The 23716-nt window shown below is 43.2% G+C and overlaps 1 protein-coding gene across 3 annotated transcripts in view; it reads right to left on the reverse strand.

The window, feature by feature from the left end:
- Positions 1-23716, reverse strand: part of UNC5C (unc-5 netrin receptor C) — a 1141364-nt gene that overhangs the window by 111348 nt on the left and 1006300 nt on the right. For all 3 annotated transcript variants that reach the window (XM_044061271.1, XM_044061273.1, XM_044061270.1), the window contains one exon: positions 3367-3535. In XM_044061271.1, coding sequence (XP_043917206.1) covers positions 3367-3535 — 169 coding nt within the window. The remainder of the gene's footprint in view (positions 1-3366; positions 3536-23716) is intronic.

Here is a 23716-nt window from a genome sequence, read left to right on the forward strand (position 1 = left end):
TCATGTACATTTGGCAACTACATGTTAGACACTGTAGTAACATCTACAGTAAGTACTGCAAACACAGTAACCATACAATGGCTGTAGGAGTCACTGTACCACACAGGGCTGCCTTTCAAGGACACAACCTACTGCTGAGTAATGACAAGAGCATATCATTTGCACTGGGAGGCTTGGGTTTGAATCCTAACATAAACTGCCACACAAGTATTACATGACCGTCAGGATGCCATTTCCTTTATTTTCTTCCTTCTTTTCTGTCTCTTACTAAGTGATCACTATATGACACATGCATGTCACAGCCGCTGTATTTATAACAGGATCCATTAGACGTGTATAATAATAAAATAATGTCCGGTATGAAAATTACTTTACAAAGGAGTACACTGAACATGTGCAGACAAAATAGGGGAAAGCTGATGAAATATGACAGTTAATGATACAAAACACATGGTCCTTTAATGTAAGTGTAATATATATGGTAAAGCTTCTAAAGGGAGTAGCCTGAGAGTCCTATAATTAGCTGGTGTGTGGTGACCTATGGATATGGATGTCTACTACTAGTAAATGTCCTGTAAAAATGAGGTGTCCATTCCTATAATGCTTTTTACAGAAATAATATGGACTAGAAGCTGGTGTCATTCAACTTTTTACTCAGTCAAGCTATGTGCTTTTGTTTTACAGTATATAGTATATTTCACGCAAGAAAAAAAGCCTTGTCTTTACAGGATTTTTTTTTTAAGTGGTAGGTCAACAGGCCCCAGGTAATTGTAGGATTTGCTGGATACTCGCTTTAGAACCTTAGTGTGTCTCGTACTTCCTTCCCCTCGGGCCTGGGACCTGATTAAAATAGCAGCAGGTTTCCTTTTCTAAGCAAGCCACCCCACTGAGCTTTCATTTCCTAATAAATTTAGTGAAGTGTTGCAGCATCAAGAATGGCCACTAGGTGTCAGCTTACACCAACAAACTTTGAGCATGTCACCTCAAAAGTAGCTAAAATTATGAAATAATGTTAGAATTCTTGGTGATAATTAACAAAACACATGCAAACACATTTTGTAAAAACTGAAAAAGGGGATATTACTGTGTCATTGTGCCTCTGTGGCTGCAGAAAGACGTACAGAGGTTTCACTACTGTGATTCTTTTCCACAGTTTCTGACTGACTTCCCCAACTATGGGGAAAAGTCCAGAAATTCCCTAATTTTTATCAGTAACTGATTTGTTAAAACCCACCTGAACAGGTGGACGTCACACCATTTTAACAAGCAGTGAGAAGACTGTCACCTCTGTGATGCTTCTACTGCACAATACACAAGGTGCCTGCAGTCAGCTTACTATCTGAGTATCCTTTGTGCCATGCAGTAGTGGTAAAGTATGCCTTATGCATCCCACTGTCAGCCAGGAAATGAATAGTGCATCCTGTAAATAATGTAAGTATGTTTTTTTTAAATAAAAACATTTGATGACTTTCATCAAAGAGTATTACTGGATTTTTAACATATCCCTGACCTGCTAAAACCTCAGGCTGAAAGTACTTCAATTTAATGCTCACCTGAGATGGAGTGCCCTCCACCTTCAAGCTGCACTGGGAACAATAAAGCATTGTAAAGTATTTTCAGAACACACAGCAAGCTGATCTTTCAGTATCAAAGTCAAGTGTACCGACTTCTAAGATACTGACAGTTTTGAATCTATCAGGTTAACTGCACCTTCTATGTGCTAAGTTGACCATAGACAACACGTCCTATGTACTATGTAATTCTACCTTATACAACACTTTATCAAAACACCTTTATTTAGACACAGGTGTGGTTTAATGCTTTTATGGAGCACTGCAGTACCTTCCATATTGTCTTCATTACCCCATGGTGGGCTGTAGCAGTTGTACCCCCTATTGTGAGTACTATGTTACTGCATACTATCTTTTAGAGAGAGAGAGAGAGAGAGAGAGAGAGAGGCACACACAGGCATACACACGCACACACACACACACACACACACACACACACACACACACACACACACACACACATACACACACACACACACACTCACACACACACACACACACACACACACACACACACACACACACACACACACGCATGCACTGAGTAAACCATTCAAAGAGATACAACTTACTTAATGAATTTATAAAGTTATCAAAAGGAAAAATAAACCACCTACATCAAAGACTTGCACTATCAACTCTTTTTCACCTTACAATGAAAATAAATCTGTATAATTTCACACATACTTCAAAGCAATATCCACTTCTGACAAGTACAGAATTTCACAAAACTGAATTATTAACTTCACTTGTACAATAAAAGCTACAATATATTAAAAATGTAAGCACTGGATGGGGAAAGCAATTAGCTTGTCTATGATAAATCCAGCATTACTTGAAAACAATCCACTTGCACCAAAGATCTGTATTTTGGAGCTGCTATCAAACATAAACATCTCAGCTGTCGCTGTTTTTTTTCTTCTGTGGTTCTAACTTTTAAGGAATAACTGCAGCTATTGCTACCAGCTGTATTTCCTGTCACTGGACTTGTAGAAATGTCACTATCTTGGCAAATCATGTATAGATTTGGAGTACAGTTTAAAAATGTAACAAACAAAAATAGCAAAACTTAAAAAGTAACATATTTATTTTCTAAATACTGTCATTGCACACGTTACATTCATCTGTGGGCAGCGTAGGTTTATGCATGGGTTACTTTTTATGGTAATACTGTACCAGCTATGACTAAAATCTGTACTACTTACGCATGAATATGATGTACTGCTAAAAATCTATTCAAAAATACAGTTTGAATTCTAAAATAATTTCATAACGGCAAAAAGTGCCAGGATTTTCACATATGTTTAAGAGAACTGTGAACACAAAACTTCATTTGGAAGTAGCATAAGTAGAAAACCTTTCCATCATATGACAGGCACAACCTTGCAGTAGTTTTGAGTAATAAAAACAATCAGCTTGGCTGATGGTCAGAGGAAAGGCACACTGAGTGGGAAAAATCGACACAAAATCCTAGTACCTTCTTCAAATGGTCAAGACAAAACCTAGAACACAACATTTCCGGAGGATTTATCAGGCCTAAGGAAAAAAAAATAGGATGCTGTCCAATAAGCATTTCCTTGTAATCTGAGAGGGCATTGTCCCAACTAGATTGCTTGTGTACCTGATTGCACTTTATTTTGCAACATGGGTTATTCTGCAGCAGTAACTGACATAAAGTATTAATCTGGGCATCAATGCAGCTCATGTAGTGTACAGAATTGAGAGGTATGACTGAGTTACAGTTGAATGACTGTGATTAACAATATTACTGCTATTTATCAATGACATCTCTCACCTCCCATTGACCTTGGGCTGACTGGCTCTTCAGTTCTATCCTCCAGTCTTCTGTACTGGGTTCTGCACAGTGACGCACACTAAGGACAACTGGCCGTGTCAGTAAGGCACCTGGTGGCCCACAGCTCACCACAGGGCTTAACAGTGTCTGGCTGTCCTCTACTGGTGGCCTGAATGAAAAAATGACACATTTTAAGTGAGTGATTTACAGAACGAAATGGACGTCAACCTTACAGTGATTATGCCTTCAGTATTCATTAACTACAGTCAGAGGTTTATTTGATTTATGTGCCGTGTAACCACAAATGAGTTATTGTCAATTCTGTTTACTGCTGCCTTCCTTTACTACATCTCCCCCTTTCTGCAATCATGTCTCCTACATGTGTATTTATTTTCCTGTTTTAGATAATAGACAAGGTGCTTCAAACACTTGTTTTTCTCATGTCATGCAAAACTAAGATAGTGCCAGTTCTAATGCATAAGCTCAGCAACAAACAATTTGATGCGGTAAATTACTTAAGAAATTTACAACTCTTAAATCTGTGAAGTACCACAATTACCTTACATTTCAGATCATACACACACACACACACACACACACACACACACACACACACACACACACACACACACACACACACACACACACAAATTTCTTCAAAGTGCAGTCATACCTCTCAAGTGTCCAGATTTTTCCCTCAAATCTTTGGTTTGTTCTCATAAAATTTGTGGTTTTCATGCAATTACAGATGACTGAAGTCAGTAAATAATGACATGCATTTGAGTTTCAGATTTTACACCTTTCAGAAAATGCATGGCTAACACAAGTTATTTTATTCTAGTAACATTCTAAGCTTATTAGAGCAACATTTAAAATCTGTCATTATTTTGGGCCTCTGACCCCCCATTATTTTAGGTTTGTCCAGATTTTTAGTGTTAAGAAGTTGAGGGGCAAGAAAGTGCTCCTTTTCCACCCCAACTCATTACTTGCTGCCTCCTAACACCTCTCTGCTCTGTCTGTGATAGACTCTTTACTTATAATTTCTTGGTCTGGTTACCATGTACAACAATATAAATCCATACACTTACTTGTGCTGCAACCAAGCTTGAAAACAGAGTCTGGAGTCTTATGAGGTGTGTGTGTGTGTGTGTGTGTGTGTGTGTGTGTGTGTGTGTGTGAGAGAGAGAGACGTTCTGGTTAAGCAAAGCCCCACTCCCAAAACACACACACACAATCACACACACACACACACACACACACACACACACACACACACACACACACACACACTGTTAGAGCTGGTACACTTGGCACACATTGGTCAGATGTGATCCATAGGCCATTGATGGACAGATAAGATTCCTTGTTAGCACTTAAAATGTTTGTAGGTGTTTCTCAATATGTTTATGTTTTAAGTTTAGTACACTTTGTGTGTGCTGGGATATGATCTAGCTCCCCAATGACTCCGAAATGGACTTAGCAGGTAATCTGAGAATGAATTACTTATTAATATCACTACTCAGATGCAGAGCCACAGAGATCAGCAATGGTGCTCTGTGAGACACAAACATGGCTTATTCCAGGCCCCCCCAAAAATGGACAAAAAGGAGACATCAGCTTCTCTACTCTGGATAAGGCTAACTGGAAAGGGGGTAAGAAAAGATGGAATGGAAGTTAAAAGGCAATCACCATTCCATACAAAAGAAACAAAATTAGATGTTGAACACTATAAGTATCGCTGTGTCCCCTGCAGTCCTGCTTCTACAAAGATGTGTCCCCCCCACCCCAAAAACAATCACAAAACGAAGTAGAAATTGCAAGCATAAAGGTCTACCAAATGTAACCTTTTAAACTTAACAGACCCTTGCATCTTCCAGTCAAGGAAGTCCATATTTACACTCATGTATACATCTGTAAACCTTTAAACATAAGCTTCCTTCAATCCTACATAGCTCCTCTCCTGATCAATAATTTTACAAAAAACATTTTTACAAGAAAGCAGGTCTGTTGCACATTCTGCTTTATAAAAGCCATTATTTCCTTAAGACACAAAATACATCCTACCTTTCCACAATAAAAACTATCAAATCAAAAACAAAACAGGAGACCTGCCATACCTCTCAACCTGTAAGTGCAATAAAACAGGACAAAGCCTGAAATAATGAGAGGACAACAGCCCAAAAATAAAAACAAGAGTTCAGATGATGTTCTTATAAACTTAGAAACCTGCCAAAATAACAGGATTTGTGTTAGCATGCATTTTCTGAAGGATATGACATCTAAAATTCAAATGTATGTCATTATGACTTCAATGATGATCTGCCAGAAAACCAAAGAGATTAAAACTATGACCCTAAAATCTGAACATTCTGAAACATATGGACAGTTGAGAGGTGTGCAGCCTGTAACCACTAACAGTCCTCTCATAACTCTCATTAACTACTTGTATGCATCTAAGCTTGTTTAGAAACAGTCCTGCTGCTGCAGTAAAATCACAAATGATTCAGTGGAACACTTTACATAGTTGACATTACAGTCAATGTGATGCGCTGGCTGAATTTTCAGAACACATCTATAGCGAGCTGAAGAGGCCAGGCAGCAGCAATGATGCATCGCAAGACAGGAAATCAGGATTCAAGAAGCTTAGCATATACATTGTTCATTGTTCACTGTTTATGACACTGCATGGAATAATTCTTTACTTTGATCCTCAAGTCACAGGCAAAAATCGCACTCTCCAAAGCTAAGAATACAGCATCCATGGGACCAGACGTCATCCCAGGCTGTCTACTACATGAACTACAAAACGAACTGGCACCTCACCTAAGTGTCATATTTAATCATAGCCTCACCTCAGGCTTCGTGCCCAATGAGCGGCGCACAGTTATCCCACTCCACAAGGGAGGATCCACCTTGGACCCCGGGAAAGTACAGTTGTGTACACTTACAATAAATATAGACGTTTGAGTGTATTCACTGTTGCAGTTATTACATTTGGGTTATCTGCCTGCAGGTAGCCTTCAGCCGGCCTGAATCCTAGAGTCTTGGATTCCTGCATCAGATGCTGTCTCTTCTTCCATGACGTTAGGTCATCAGGGGTATAAAACATGCAGCCGATGCCATTACATCAGTTTTTATTGCCCCAGATGTCAGGTGCCCCCACAATGGGAAGCAATTATATATAATGGTACATCTCCATCAAAAAGCAAATACACCAGAGAGCTTAAATACACCAAACAAGAAGAAAAGGTAGAGCCAAGAGAAGTCAGGGGGCTGGAGGGAGGGTAACCAGGACTGCAACAGTGAATACACTCGAACATCTACATTTATGGTAAGTGTACACAACTGTACTATGTTCTTTGTGTTTCACTGTTGCACTGGTTAATTCCCAAAGCTAAGGAAGGGAGGAGGAAGTTAGAGAGTATTAGGGCCAGCTATTAAGCCCTGCAAGACTGCAGTGGCAAAACCAGCTCTGGATTTGGAAAAAATAGGCATGTGGTAATGCTTGGTGAAGGTATGTACAGAGCTCCAAGTAGCAGCTTCTAGTATGTCCCTGGTAGGAACTCCTCTGAGAAAGGCTGTAGAGGTAGATGCATCCCTGGTGGAATGCGATCTTATCTGCTGTGGGGTAGGTTTTCCATGCTGCTTATAGCAGAAATGAATGCAATGGGCTATCCATTTAGAAATGCTTTGCTTTGAAATGGCCTTCCCCTCTGCCCCTGCAGCAAAGCCAACTAGCAGCTGTTCAGATTTTCTGAGAGGTTTAGTCCTGTCCAAATAAAATCTAAGTTGTCTGTCCACGTCCAAAGAGTGCAGTATTCGTTCTCCTTTGTTTTGTGGATTCGGGAAAAAGGTAGGCAGATGAATGGACTGATTTAGAGCCACACTAGACACCACTTTGGGCATAAAGGAAGGATTGGTCCTGAGGGACACCCTATCTGCATGGAAGATAATGAAGGGCTCCACTGCCATAAGGGCCTGTAATTCAGACACTCTTCTTGCTGAAGTGATGGCTAGAAGGAAGGCTGTTTTCCAAGAAAGAAATTTTAACTTTGCAGTTGCAGCTGGCTCAAAAGGAGGCAGAGTGAGCTTTTTCAATACAAAGTTAAGGTCCCAGGTTGGAGTAGGGGCTCTCCTGAGGGGTCTAAATTCTTGGCCCCTCTGAGGAATTGCTTTAGCAGGGGGTGAGAGAAGAGGGGTCGTTCAGTGGTATAATGTGCTGAAATGGCAGAGGCATGAATTTTTATTGATGAGAAGGACAGGCCCTTGTGGTGCATTTCTGTTAAGTACTGAAGTATATGAGGTAAGCTGGGAACCACTGTGCCCATCTCCTGAGTCTGGCTCCAGGAACAGTATCTTTTCCACTTTTCAGCATAGGATTTTCTAGTACTAGGCCTCCTTGCCTCCAGAATGATATCTAGCATCTGCTTACTGAGGGATGCCATTGGAGAGCTCAAGGAATTAGCCAGGCTGCAAGGTTCAGGGTTTGAAGCTGAGGGTGCAAAATCTGGCCCGCCTGCTGGGACAGCATGGAAGGGGTCTGAGGCAGGTGCCATGGTTCCAGCAGTGTCATACTGCGCAACAGGGGGTACCAGTGCTGGCGTGACCAGTCTGGTGCAATCAGTATTGTCCTTGGCTTGTCCTGTTTGATCTTTAACAGAACCTTCGAGAGGAGAGGCAGTGGGGGAAAGGCATAAACTGAGAGGCTTTCCCAGGTAAAGGCCAGGGCATCCACTTTCAAAGCTGGACTGTGGGAATTCCTTGTGCAGAATTTGTCCAATTTCTAGTTCTGAGGGGAGGCAAACAGATCTATCTCTGGAGTCCCCCATTTGTTCCTCAAGAGGTTGAATATTTTTGGTTCCAGTTTCTATTCGTGTGGGTCCATGATATTTCTGCTTAGGTCATTTGCCAGAGAAATTTAGCTTGTCTGGTAGGAATTGAGCCTGTAAATGCACTTGGTAGCTTAAGGCTGTATTCCACAGAGCCATTGCTAGTCTGCAGAGAGGGTACAAGTGGGTTACCCCCTGCTTGTTTATGTACCACATAACTGTGGTGTTGTCTGTCTTTACCAATAATTGTCCTGGAAGAATGTGGTCCTTGAAGGCTGTCAGGGAATTCTGTACAGCTAACATGTCTTTTTGGCTGATATACAGGTGCATCTGTCTCGGGTTCCATTTGCCCTGAATGCACTGCCCTGCCAAGTGAGCCCTCCATGCATAGTCTGATGCGTCTGTTGTTAGGGTTTGGGCAGCAGGGGGTAGAGTGAAAGGGAGCCCCTTGTTGTGGTAGCAGGCCTCTGCCCACCAAAGGAACTCTGTCTTTATACAAGGAATGATAGGAACCATTGATTCCAGGTCCTGAGAATGTTGACACCATAGGCTTTTTCGATACCATTGTAGTTTCCTCATATGCAGTCTTGCATATGGAATTAGTAGAATGCAAGAGGCAATGAACCCCAGGGCTTGCAGAATTTTCCTTGCAGATAGCTGGGTCTTTGTGGCCAGTAGTTTGAAGTAGGTTGTCAAATAAGCTTGTTTCTCTGGAGTGAGGAAAGCCATCTGGAAAGTTGTATTCAAGCTTGCTCCCAGAAATACAATTTGTTGGCAGGGTACTAGGTGAGATTTCTTTTCATTTATGATGTGCCCCAGTGAGTTCAGACGTTTCTTTACGAATGCCAGATGTTTTAATAGCAATGTTTTAATAGCAATTCCTGGCTTTCTGCCTGAATCAGACAATCGTTCAAGTAAGGATATATTTGAATATTTCTCTTAAAAAACACTTTGTGAATACCCTGGATGCAGTAGATAAGCCAAAGGGAAGTGCAGAGAACTGAAAGTGCATGGAGCCTGCCCTGAAGTATAGGTATTTCCTGCAAGATTCCCTTATTGGAATATGCAGGCAAACTTCCTTTAAGTCTAAGGTTGCCAACCAGGCATCTTTGCCAATCATAGGCAGCAGCTGTTGAAGCGTTAGCATCTTGAATTTTGGGATTACCAAAAAAGTGTTTAGAATAGAGAGGTCCAGGATAGGACGCCAGGAGCTGTCTTTTCTGGGTACCAGGAAATGTCTTGAGTAAAAACCTTGTCTCCTTTCATCTGCTGGGACAGGATGAATAGCCCTGATACTTAGAAGAGAGAGAACCTGCTGTTGAGCCTCTGCCCACTGATTTGGGGATAGGTCTGGCCAACCGTTTGGGGTGGGTAGGGTGTGGAAGTGGAATCTGTATCCTTGGGAGACTATATTCAAAACCCGTTTGTCCTGGGTAATGAGTTCCCAGTTTTTTGCATGCAGGGCGAGCTTTCCTCCTAAGGGAGCAGGCAGATGAGCAGGGCTTGGAAGGGTTAAGGTTAAGTCATTGTGCCATTTTCCTGTAGGGGGGTGTCTTACTACTCCCTTCTTTGGAAGTGGGAGACCCCCACTGCTTAGGCATGTGCGCAGCCTGAGATTGTAATCTAGGCAGTCTGCTGTTCCTGGGTTTGGACTGAGGAGGCCTGGAAGAGGCTGGAAAGGACCAGTTCTTTGAAGGACAATGCCTACTAAATCTTGGAGGCTGTACTTGCAAGAAATCTTTAACAGTTTGCATTGATTTGGTTTTTTCCTCCATCTTTTTGAGGACTTCTGCTTTGTTGCCAAACAGGCGGTCTTGGTTTAAGGGAGCACCGGTAATTTAGCTTTAACATGATCTGGCAAGTTTTGCTCCCTAAGCCAAACATGCCTTCTATGTACAGACCCAGTGACAGCAGCCCTGCAAGATGCTTCTAAAGAGTCAAAACCACATTGCAAAGTATGTTTACCAACTTGTTCTGCAGAATGCATTAAATCCTGTAATTTTTTGTGTTCAGCACAGTCAGGAATCAACATCATTTTCTGTTTAAGTAGTCCCATAATATGCTGCTGGTTCTTTAACATATGAAACTGGCAATTTAAAGCTCTAATGGCCAAAGTAGCAGAAGTATATACCTTCTTACCCCAACTGTCCAAGGCTCTAGAATCTCTATCAGAAGGGGTAGAGTTTTTGGCAGCAGTAGCCTTAATGCCCTTTGGTCCTTGGGAAATGGTCTCTGGATCCGACGTGGGATTCTTGAAGAGGAACTTGTGAGAGTCAGGTACTCTGTAATACCTATCAGGTTTTCTGGGAGCTGGAGGTAAGGTGTCTGGGGAAAGGCTAGATTCGAAGAAAGCATCATCCACAATATCCAGAACAGGTGGGATAGCTAAAGGCCTGTGTTGAGGGAGGCGTAAGAATTCCCTAAGTCTCTTTTTGGAGTCAAGAGTAATCCTGGCTTTCCCAGTGGAAATGCTCCCTAAGAGTGTGCAAAGTTTCACCAAAAGAAAAATCTTCTGGAGGGGAATGGAATCCTCTGCATCAAAATCCTCATAGGTAGATAGGGACAAATCCTGGTAATCAGAAGAAACAGAAATATCAGATTCCTGATCAGAAGAGTCAGAAGGAAAATCAGTTCTAGGTCTCTTACAGGGGGAAGGCTGGCTTCCCATAATTAAGGTAATAAGGTCCACAGCCATTCTAAGCATTTGTTTTTTTAGGCATATGGGCTTGAGCATGCGGTTTGGACGTCGGTTTTCTAGGTGTGGGTCGAGTTTTTGGCCAGTATGAAGAAGATGGTGTCGGTTTAAAAAGCAAGTCTGTAGGCCTGAATACACCCTCAGAAGCCGGTGCCTGCACAGCGGCTCTGGACCCGTCCAAGGTAGAGACATCCACAGGTTCCATAGTCGAAGAAGCATCTTGCGGCATACCGGACTCTGAATGGGTCTCAGTAGAGGCCTGTGAATCTGAAGTAGCGGGTATCATGGGCTACGAAAGCGCCTCACTGAGTACCGATGAACTGGCGACTAGCTTAGCAGAAGCGTCGTCGGCAGTTTTGGACCTATGCGCTCTATCTCTGTCTTTATCCTTACTTTTTTTGGAATATCAGTAGTCGGATGGCTTACTGAAGCCATTTCTGGATAGTTATACTGAGTACCAAAATAATTTGCTGCAAATATAGACCAACGACGAATAGTTTGGGGGATGAACAAGGCACAAAACCGACATCTAGGGACGTTGTGGTCTGGGCCTAAGCAAGGAATGCAGTACGAAAGAAAATCTTTATGAGGTATTTGCTTTCCACAAGTAATACAATTGTTAACTTTTACTGACATCGGTTAAGAGCAAGAAAAAAGGATCCCCAATGGGGTACTTAGCTTTTTTGAAGACTTTGGTTCTGAAACTCGAAAACAAAAATTTCAGCAGTCGGCCGACCGGCACTTGCAAACTGCTTCTGCTTCGGGCACCACACGGTAAGAAAGACTGATGTAATGGCATCAGCTGCATGTTTTATACCCTTGATGACCTGACGTCATGGAAGAAGAGACAGCATCTGCCGCAGGAATCCAATACTCTGGTATTCAGGCCAGCTGAGGGCTACCTGCAGGCAGATAACCCAAATGTAATGACTGCAACAGTGAAACACGAAGAACATCTATTTTCCCATCAGCCTGACAAGCCTGATCTGCACAGCCATAGAACGCATTATCATGGAACTTATAAACAAAGACATTGGCAACCTTCAAACACTGGACCCCACCCAGTTTGGTTTCGTGAAGGGCCGATCTTGTCTTCTCAACCTGACTGACTTCTTCAAATCAGTCTCCAGAGCCGTGGATGAGGGTAAGCTGTACAACACAGCCTATGTGGACCTCACCAGGGCCTTCAACGCAATCCCCCACTCTGGAATCATAGATAAACTTATAAGCTGAGCATTAATCACTATGTCACTCGATGGGTCGCAAACTGGCTTACTGACAGAACCCACAGTGTAAAAGTAGCCCACTCCAAATCCAGCTCTAGACAAGTGACAAGTGGAGTACCTCAGGGTTCAGTCCTGGGACCACTCTTGTTTGGCATCTACCTCTCTGAAGTACAAGCCAACACCAAGGGACTCAGGCTAACAAAGTTCACAGATGACTGCAAACTGGGAGCCATTACTGAATCCCCAAATGATGTGGATAGTCTACAAAAGGGCCTTACAGAGACAGATGCTTGGTGTCAGAGCCATGGGCTCAAGCTCAATGCCAAGAAATGTATAGCTATCCCCTTTGGGAAAAACCATGTACCCTATAATTACCACATAAGTGGCCGTACACTAAACACTGAAAGTGTGATAAGGGACTTAGGGACATAGGTAGACAGTGGTCTCAGCTTCGATAACCACATCACCACAAAAGTCAGAAAATCATTCTATGTGGCACATCTCATCACTAAGGGCTTCTCATCCAGAAAAAAGGAGGTCATTGTCCCACTGTACTCATCCCTCATTAGATCCATTATAGAGTACAACATACCTCACAAGACATCTGCAACAGTTGGAAAGGCCGCAGAAATACCTCACTAAAAGAATCACAGGCCTAAAGCAGATGCCTTCTACTGACTGTTTAAAAAAACTCCAGCTATACTCTGTCTCATATCATCTACTCAGAGGTGATCTCTGTTTAACATACAAGGCCATGTCAAACCCAGAGCTGTTGGACATTCTACACTTAAAGAAATCCCAATCCCTCAGAGCCACGTGCTCCAGGGATCTAAACCTGGTCTTCACAATGAGCAAAACATGCTGGAGGGATAGGTTCCTGTCCCAGAGACTCCCGATACTCTGAAATAGACTGCCCATACATGTCAAGCAGAGTGCCTCTTTGGTCCTCTTCAAAAGGAACCTTGACGACGGGATGGGAGATAGGAAATTCACCCTGGGGATCACATCAATCACCCTGCTAGACAGGGGACCACGGAAGTAAATTTCCTGGGAAGAAATAGCCGGGGAACTGTTATGGATAGACTTGTATAGGCTATAGGGCCGATAGCCTAGTACCAACCTATAAACCTATAAGAAAAAGTCAGCCAATACTGACAACTTCCACCACCAGAACAAAGGCATCTATCCAAGTCTATTTCCAAGCACAGTACATTCAGAATACACTACTACATGGGGAGGTTAGTCTTGGCAGCAGGGTTGCCAGACATCCCTATTTGAGCGGATCTGTCCCAGGATCAGCAGCCCAATCCCAAGTCCTGCACTGCCAGTTAAAATCCTGGCAAAACAGACTCCACTATGCGATTTATGATTGGCCCATATGCCGGTATACGAGCCAATTATAAATCGAGCTGTTCCACATTGAACAGAAAAGGCTCCTCTGTGTGATTTTTGATTGGTTCGCATACCAGCATATGGGCCAATCATAAATCACAAAGCTGAGTCTCTTCTGTTCAATTCAGAAAGTACAGTTGTGTACACTTACCATAAAAGTAGATGTTCGAGTGTATTCACTGTTGCAGTCATCACACTTGGGTTATCTGCCTGCAGGTAGCCCTCAGTCGGCCCAAATACCAGAGACTTAGTATTTCTGCGTCAAATGCTGTCACTCCAGGACTGACGTCAGGTCGTCAGGGGTATAAAAAAAGGAAGCCAACACCATTACATCAGTTTTTCTTACCCCAAATGTCAGGAGCCCCCCCAAACAGGGAGCTAGGTTATGATGGGGAAAACACCACCAGTAAAAAGTAAATACTAATACCAATACCAAAACCCCAGAAGGGGTTAGTAATAGCCATAGACAGGAGAGAGAGAGAGAGAGAGAGGGAGAGAGAGAGAGAAAACCAGGGGGCTGGACTGAGGGAAACCAGGACTGCAACAGTGAATACACTTGAACATCTACATTTATGGTAAGTGTACAAAACTGTACTATGTTCTTCGTGTTTCACTGTTGTAGTCATCACACTTAGGTGGATTCCCAAAGCTGAAGAAGGGTGGAGGCAGTCAAGAAGAGTTAGGATTGGCTAGTATGCCTTGCAAGACTGCTGTAGCAAATCCTGCCCTGGATTTGGAAAAGATAAGCAGGTAGTAATGCTTGGTGAAGGTGTGTACAGATCTCCAGGTAGCAGGCTCCAGGATGTCCCTGGTAGGGACTCTCCTGAGAAATGCTGTAGAGGTAAATGTTTCCCTAGTGGAATGCATTCTGACCCCTTTGAGGGGTTGGTTTCCCATGGTGCTTGCAGCAGAAATGGATGCAATGTGCTATCCATTTGGAAATAGTTTGTTTTGAAATGACCTTGCCCTCTGCCCCTGTTGCAAAGCTGACTAGTAGCTGGTTAGATTTTCTGAAGGGCTTAGTACTATCAAGGTAGAATCTGAGCTGTCTGTGCATGTCCAAGGAATGCAGGATCCTTTCCCCTTTATTTTGAGAATTATGGAAGAAGACTGGCAAATGGATGGACTGATTGAGAGCCACACTGGACACCACTTTAGGCATAAAGGAAGGGTTAGTCCTAAGGGAAATTCTGTCAGCATGGAAAATAATGAAGGGTTCCACAGCCATCAGTGCTTGTAGCTCAGACACTGTTCTAGCTGAAGTGATGGCTAGAAGCAAGGCTGTTTTCCAAGAGAGGAATTTTAACTCTGCTGATGCAGCTGGTTCAAATGGGGGAAGCGTGAGCTTTTCTAGTACAAAGTTAAGGTCCCAAGCAAGGGTGGGTGCTCTCCTTGGTGACCTTAAGTTTTTTGACCCTCTCAGGAACTGTTTGATAAGAGGGTGCAAGAAGAGAGGTGGCTCAGTGTTGTAATGAGCAGAAATCGCTGAGGCGTGTATCTTAATGGAGGAGAAGGACAGGCATTTGTGGAGTAGATCTGCTAAGTAATCCAGGATCATAGAGGCACAGAGGGCAGAGTTGTGTCCTCTCCTTTAGATTGAATACATGAGCAGAACCTTTTCCACTTATCAGCATAGGATTTTCTTGTACTGGGTCTTCTAGCTTCAAGAATGACATCCAGCACCTGTTTGCTTAAGGTCGCTGGGGGAGAATTCAAGGAATAAGTCAGACTGTAAGATTTAGGGTTTGCAGTTGTGGATGCAGAATCTGTCCCTACTGCTGAGAGAGGAGGGTTGGATTCTGGTGTAGGTGCCAGGGTGGCACTGATGTCAGGCTGCGCAGGAGTGGGTACCAGTGCTGGCATGGCCAGTCCCGGGCAATCAGAATTATCCTTGGTTATAGGTTCATAGGTAGTTACTAGGCTATCAGCCCTAGGGCCTATACAAGCCTAGCCAAAAAGGTACCCTGGCTTTCGCCACCCAAAAAAATTATTTTCTTGTGCCCCTGTCGAGCAGAGCCACAGATGTGATCCCCAGGGTGAATTTCCTATTTCCCATCCAATCATCATGATTTGTTTGAAGATTGCTAATGAGGAGCTTTGTTTGAAATTGATAGGTAATTTGTTCCAGAGTATGGGAAGTCTGTTCCAGAGTATAGGGAGTCTCTGGGACAAGAGTCTATCCCTCCAGCATGTTCTGTTTATTGCGGTGAGAAGGTTTAGGTCCCTAGAGCATGCAGCTCAGAGGGACTGGGATTTCTTTAAGTGAAGCATGTCTAACAGCTCTGGGTTTGACATAGCTTTGTATGTTAGGCAGAGATCGCCTCTGAGTAGGTGATATGCGATGGAGTAAAGCTGGAGTTTTTTGAGATGGTCTGCGTAGTGCATCTGTTTGAGGTCAGTTATCCTCTTTGTGAGGTATTTCTGCATCTTTTCCAGTTGTTGTAGATGTCTTGTGCAGTGCATACCAAAAGGGGCATTGTAGTCTATAATGGGTCTAATGAGTGATGAGTAGAGTGGAACAATGACCTCTTTTTTCCTGGATGAGAAAACTTTTGTGATGAGGTGTGCCACGTTGAAGGATTTCCTGACTACTGTGGCAATGTGATTACCAAAGGAGAGGCTACTGTCCACCTGTGTCCCAAGGTCTCTTATCACACTTTTGGTGTTAAGCACACTACCACCTATATGGTAGCTCATGGTATAGAGTTTTTACCAAAGGGGATGACAATGAACTTTTTGGCATTGAGCTTGAGGCCATGGCTTTGACACAAGGCATCCGTCTCAGTGAGGCCCTTTTGTCCACATCACTAAGAGTTTCAATTATGGCTCCTAGTTTGCCGTCATCTGTGAACTTCATTAGCTAAAGACTTTCTGTGTTAGCCTGTACTTCAGAAAAGTAGATACCAAACATGAGAGGACCCAGGACTGAACCCTGTGGTACTCCACTTGTCACTGGTCTGAAGTCGGATTTGGAGTCTGCTACTTTCACAATGTGGGTTCTGTCAGTGAGCCAGTTGGCAACCCATCTTGTGACATAGGGATTTATACCTAGTTTAGTGAGTTTATCTATAATTCCAGAGTGGGGGATGGTGTCAAAAGCATTGGCAAGATCTAGATAGGCTGTGTGAACCACCTTACCCTCGTCTACGGCTTTGGTCTTATCTTTCGGCTTTTCCCGGTTAGGAGTCGCCATAGCGGAACTCCGGTCCACAAATGATTGGCAGTGGATTTTGCTGGTGCCGACTTGCCAGCTCAATGCCCAACCTTCAAAGAAGGCACTGTCTACAACTTTGGTGACTGCTTCAAAGACATCAATCCAGTTTAGGAGACATGATCTGCCTTTTACAAACCTGAAGTGGGTGGGATCCAGAGGTTGGAGGTTACCAGTGTTTTTGTTTAGAAGTTCCATGATGATACATTCCATGGCCTTGCAGACCAGGTTCGTTAGGCTAATGGGGTGGTAGTTCCTGGGGTCCGCGGTGGCTCCCCCTTTGTGGAGTGGGATAACCATTGCTGTGCACCATTCAGTGGGCACACAGCCTGAGGTGAGGCTATGATTGAACATGGTGGGGTGCCAGTTCATTCTGTAGTTCATGTAGCAGCCTGAGATGTTGTCAGGTCCCATGGAAGCTGTGTTCTTGGCTTTGGAGAGTGTGGTTTTTACCTATGCAGCCATGATTACAGGAACTTTGTATTCTTCTGGTATAGAGATGGGCCCTTTAGGGGGTGAGGGGTGGGGGGATAAAGTTAGCACTGAATCTATCTGCCAGGATGTTGGCAATATCAGTTAGTTCTGTATATTTAGCACCATTGTGCCATGTGGGGGATAAAGTTAGCACTGAACCTATCTGCCAGGATATTGGTAATATCAGTTGGTTTTGTATACTTAATGCCATTGTGCTGTAACTCAGAGCAGATCTGAGTGTTGCCACTGAGATTCTTGACATAGCTATGAAATGCTTTGTGGTTGTCTTTAGAATCAGTGGCAATTTTGTACTCATAACTAGCTTTGGAGGATTTTATGAGGAATCTCAGCTTCTTATTGAGGATTACCAGGGAGTTCTTTCAGTCATGGGAACTTACTCTTTTTTTTGGCAGGGGACCACCAGATTGGCTTCCTTTTTTTGAAGGATAGCATCTTGGTTCTGTTAGGGATAGCATGATCCATGCACTCGTGTAAGTGTTTATAAAGTGCATTTGTGTATGATTCAGCAGTCGTGCCTCTACTGTCCGTCTGCATGGGTATTGTGAAGTTTGCCACTTCTGTCTTAAGAAGCGTGAAGTTGGCTTTGGAGAATTTTTTTACGGTAGGTTCCCTAATGGGGGGTGGGGGCGGGATTTGTATGTCTAGGCTGATTAGCTTGTGTTTGGATCTGATCAACAAGGAATTGACCTCTGGTGTGGAACACCGGTCACCCAAGTTGGAAATGACCAGGTCTAGGATATTGCTACCCCTGGTGGGGGTGTGGATAAGTTGATCCAAGGTGTTGGAATTTATGAATTCCAGAAAATGTTGAGCAAAAGAGTTGGTACAGGAGTAGTTTTCCCAGTTAATGGTGGGGTAGTTGAAATCACCAATTATTAGGGTTTTGGGCTGTACCCTAGTATTTTCCAGTGTATCAAGAAATGAGGAGTGGGAATCCTGTTTTATCTTGAGTAATACTCTTATAAGGAGGGGCAGAGGGGGAAAAGGCATAGATTGAGAGATTTATCCACTGAAAAGATAGGGCATCCACTTTCCAGGTCCTGCTGTGAGGATTCCTGGTGCAGAATTTGCTGAGCTGGTGGTTGTAGGGGGAGGCAAAGAGATCCACCTCTAGGGTCCCCCATTTCTGGATCAGAAGGTTGAAGGTGCTGTGTTCCAATTGCCACTCGTGTGGGTCTAAGAGATTTCTGCTTAAGTCATCTGCCAGTAAGTTTTGTTTGCCTGGCAGGAATTGAGCTTACAGATGGATCTGCATGTCCAAGGCCATGTTCCACAGGGCCATGGCTAGCCTGCAGAGTGGGTAAGAGTGGGTTCCCCCCTGCTTGTTGATGTACCACATAACTGTGGTGTTGTCTGTTTTTATTAGCAGGGGTCCTGGTGAGAGCAGGGATCTGAAAGCTGTTAGAGCATACTGAACAGCTAGCATCTCTTTTTGGTTGATGTGCAGATGAATTTGACTTGGGATCCAGTGGCCCTGAATACATATTCCATCCATATGTGCATCCCCCATGCATAGTCTGATGTGTCTCTGTTTAGGGTCTGGGTGACTTGGGGTTGAGTAAATGGCAGTCCCTTGTTGTGGTTGCATGCTTCTGCCCACCAGAGGACCTCTGTCCTTAGAGAGGGTATGATAGGAATGACTGTTACCAGGTCCTGAGAATGTTGGCACCAAAGACTTTTTAAGTACTACTGGAGTTTCCTCATATGCAGTCTTGCATATGGAATCAGCAATATACATGAGGCCATGAACCCTAGGGCTTGCAGTATTTTTCTTGCAGATAGCTGGGTTCTTGTGGCCATTTGTTTGAAGTAGTCTGTCTGTTTTTCTGAGGTGAGGAATGCCATCTGGGAAGTTGTGTCCAAGCTTGCTCCAAGGAATACAATCTTTTGACTGGGTACCAGTTTTGATTTATTTTCGTTGGTGTACCCAAAGGAAGTGAGAAGGTTTTTCACAAATGTCAGGTGCTGCAACAGCAATTCCTGACTGTCCACCTGATTCTGGCTGTCGTCCAAGTACAGGTAAACTTGGATATTTCTCTGCCTGCAGTATGCAATGGCTGGAGCCAGGTATTTTTTGAATACTATCAGTGCAGTAGATAAGCCAAAGGGAAGTGCAGAGAAATGATAATGCATAGACCCGGCCCTGAAACGTAGACACTTCCTGCATGATTCCCTTATGGGGATATGCAGATAGGCTTCTTTTAAGTCTAGGGTGACTAACCAGGCATCCTTGGCTAGTATAGGAAGAAGCTGTTGCAGGATAAGCATTTTGAATTTTGGTACCACCAGGAAGGTGTTGAGAATGGAAAGATCCAGGATTGGGTGCCAAGAGCCCTCTTTCCTGGGTACCAGGAAGAGTCTGGAGTAGAATCCTTGACCCCTCTGTTCTGCTGGAACTGGCTGAATAGCTCTGATATTGAGTAGGAAAAATACTTTGTTTTGAGCCTCTGCCCACTGGTTTGGAGGAAGGTCTGGAAACCCACTTGGGGTTGGCAGTGAATGGAAATAAAATTTGTACCCCTGGGATATAATGTTGAGGACCCACCGGTCCTGAGTGATGGATATCCAGTTTTTTGCATGAAGGGCAAGTTTTCCTCCTAAGGGCACAAGCAATTGGGCAGGGCTGGGGAGTGGAGTGGAGTAAAGAAGTCATTGTGAGCTTTTTCCGTAAGGAGGTGGCTTACCACTCCCTTCTTTAGGGGTGGGGGAACCCCATTGCTTAGATCTCTGCATACCCTGAGACTGAAGTCTGGGTGGTCTATTTCCCCTGGGTCTGGTTTGAGAAGGCCTGGAGGGGGCTGGAAAGGACCAGTGTTTGGAAGGGCAATGCCTACTGAATCTAGGGGGTTGCAATTGAAAGAATTCTTTAACAGTCTACATAGACTTAGCTTTTTCTTCCATCTTTTTAAGAAGCTCTTCTGCTTTGGTGCTAAACAAGCAGTCCTTATTCAAAGGAGCATCTAGTAACTTTGATTTGACATGGTCTGGTAAGGTCTGCTCCTTCAGCCAAGCATATCTTCTCAGTACAGAGCCAGTGACAGCTGCCCGGCAAGATGCTTCTAGGACATCAAAGCCACACTGCAAAGTATGCTTGCTGACTTGGCTTGCAGAGTGCATAAGCTCCTGCAATTCTTTATTTTCTGCACAGTCTGAAAATGTTGCCACTTTTTGTTTAATAGTTCTATAATAGGTTGCTGATACTTCAGCATGCAAAACTGACAATTCAATGTCCTAATAGCAAGAGTTGCATAGGTATATACCTTCTTACCCCATCTGTCCAAAGTTCTTGAATCCCTGTCTGAAGGGGTGGGATTCTTGGCTGTAGGAGCCTTGATACCTTTAGGCCCCTGGTAAATGATCTCTGGGTCAGCAGTAGGATTCTTGAAAAAAAACTTGTAAGTGTCAGGTACTCTGTAGTACCTGTCTGGTTTCCTAGAGGCAGGAAGGTAAAGTGTCAGGAGTAAGACTGGATTCCATAAAAACATCATCCACAACATCCAGGACAGGAGGTATTGCTAAGAGCCTGTGTTGAGGCAGCTCTAGAAATTCTTGGACTGAAGATAGTCTTAGCATTCCCAGTGGAAATGCTCTTGTAAGGTATGCAATGCTTGCCAAAAGGAAAAACCTCTGGAGGGGAGGCAGAGGGAATGGATTCCTCTGCATCTAAATCCTCATAAGCAGCTAAGGGCATGTCTTCATAATCAGAAATTTCAGAGTCATCGGACTCCTGGCCTGTAGAAGCTTAAGGGGACTGGACTCTTTGTCTCTTAAAAGGGGAAGGTTGACTTCCCCTAATCAGCGTAACAAGGTCTTCAGCCATTCTAAGCATTTGTTTTTGTGGCATGGGAGCAGGTGCATGTGCTTTGGTCGTCGGATTTCTAGGCATAGTGCGTACTCTGGGCCTAAGAAACTCAGTAGTTTTGGTTGCGAACTGCTTCTGCTTCTGGCTCCTCAGCAAGAAAGACTGGTGTAATGGCGTCGGCTGCTTGTTTTTATACCCCTGACAACCTGACGTCAGTCCTAGAGCGACAGCATCTGACGCAGAAATACTAAGTCTCTGGTATTCAGGACAGCTGAGGGCTACCTGCAGGCAGATAACCCGTGTGTGATGACCACAACAGTGAAACATGAAGAACATCAGCAGGCTGTTCCGTATTGAACAGAAGAGGCTCTGCTGTGCGAAATTTTGATTGGCTCATATAATGGCATCTGAGCCAATCAAAAATCGCAAAGCAGAGCCACTTCTGCTTAATGCAGAACTGTCTGCTGTTCCACATGAACGAAAGACCTTTTTTCTTCACTTAGCAGGAAAGACCTTTTACTTGGCCCTTCAGAAATCTGACAACCCAGATTAAGTGAAAAAGACTGCTTTAATTTTGTTCAAATTCAACATGTAATGCACCAGTCACCCTGCTTGCCAAATGGAACAGTTTGCAAATCTTACCTGCCTTTACTTTGTTTATTAATTTACATTAGACCTGTCCTTGAGGAATTTAAAGCTGACACAGACTTTATTATTTACTGCTCGGAGCAGAGTCATGGAAATGCATGAAATGCCACCACCATACCTCTCAACCTTTTCACACAAAAAATCTGGACAAAGCCTAAAATAACTGGGGGGGGGGCAAAGGCTCAAAAATAGGGACAAGTTTTAAATATTGCTCTTATAAACTTAGAAAGTTGTTAGAATAACAGTATTTGTGTTGGCATACATTTTATGAAGGATATGAAGACTGAAACTCAGATGTATGTCATTATTTAGTGACTTCAACCTTCGGTAATTTGCCAGAAAAATACAAATGTTATGACAAGCTAGCAATATGAGACAAAAATCTGGAGATTCTGAAAAAATCTGGACATTTGTGAAGTATGAGGACCACTATCCTAACTGTTTTTACTCTATAAAGTAAAGCATGTCCACTCCTTGGTTAATGTAAGTTCTTTGCTTCCACTGTGTGACAAATAAATTGTGCTATTTCTTTATTGTAATTGTCGCTCCGCTGGTACATACATAAAATCTATGACTCATTCATAGGTTCATAGGTTGGTACTGGGCTATCTGCCCGAAGGCATATATTAGCCCAGCCACGTTGTGAGGTATTCACTGCCCCTTTAGTTGTTCCCTAGACCCTTGTACTAGCAGCTAGTACCCTTGGCCCCTATCTAGTAGTGCTGTTGGTGTGATCCCCGGTGTGAACTTTCTGTTACCCATCCACTCATCAAGGTTCCTCTTGAAGAGTGATAGTGAGGGGCTCTGTCTTATGTAGATCGGGACCCTGTTCCATAGTAAGGGAAGTCTCTGCAAAGGGAATCTATCCCTCCAGCATGTTCTATTCATTGTTGTGTTGAGGTTTACATCCATAGAGCGTGTAGCTCGAGTAGATTTGGTTTTGCTAAGATGGAGCATGTTTAACAATTCTGGGTTGAACATGGCTCTGTACGTTAGACAGAGATCACCTCTGAGAAAGCGGTATGCAACAGAGAACAGTCTTAGCTTTTTCAATTGTGCTGCATAGGGCAACTGTTTGAGGCCAGTAATCCTCTTGGTTAGGTACCTCTGGTAATGGTAATGGATATCTGAAAACATTACAGTGCTGTCTCTCACCCCATAACTCATTAATTAGTGGTATGTACTCATGTATTTACTCAATTATAATAAAAAATGCACCACATTTGGCTGTTGCTCCCAACAAACCATAAAAAAGCATTTTTTACATGAGAAATCCTTCTCTAAGCAAGTTATGGACAGCTCCATGTGGAAGATAGTGCTTAGATAGCTCTAGACAACTTCTGAACCCTGCACTTGCGTACACAAACTGATTCTGACCTCAGTTTAAAGTAAAATTTGAAAAAAAAACAGAGCTATTAATCAAAGACTGTGGAGACTTGTATAGTACAAAACATTAGATGATCAGAGAAACATGTTACATCCTGACTGGGGCAATATTGGGTAGTTAAACTACTATATGGTTTTGTAGTGCCTGGCAAATTTAAGGAACTATGTCTGCTGCATTACTGTAGGGCACTTGTACTTCTATATTTTAATAAGACATATTCACCACAAATTAAAGTTAGTCCATAACAGAGCAGATCAGTTTTTAGCTGCTCAGATTTTCCAACACTTTATAAAAGATTTAGCATGGACAAACCTAGAAGTAGACTTACAATCCTGAATACAGTAAAGTCTCATTTAACTGGCACCCACGGGGATTGGTAGATGCTGGATAACTATAGTTTCTGGTTGCTTGAGAGTTACTATTAAAAATAAGCCTGCCTAATACTGTACCCTATACTATTTGTTTGGTTTGACTTGTTTTCAGGTTGGAGAGAGAGGGAATTTATTCCTCTCTTCCTTTTTAAAACTCTAAAACCCTAAAAACATAAGGTATGTTTCTGGGGGGGGGGGGGGGGCAGAAAGTGCAGTAACTGAAAATGGTAACCGTACTTCCATATTTTTTTGCTGGTTGCTTGAGTTCTGGTTAACTTAAAGTTTACTGTATTC

Source organism: Protopterus annectens, chromosome 2.part0, assembly GCF_019279795.1.
Source record: "Protopterus annectens isolate FY-2018-M chromosome 2.part0, PAN1.0, whole genome shotgun sequence".
NCBI classification, from domain to species: domain Eukaryota; kingdom Metazoa; phylum Chordata; order Ceratodontiformes; family Protopteridae; genus Protopterus; species Protopterus annectens.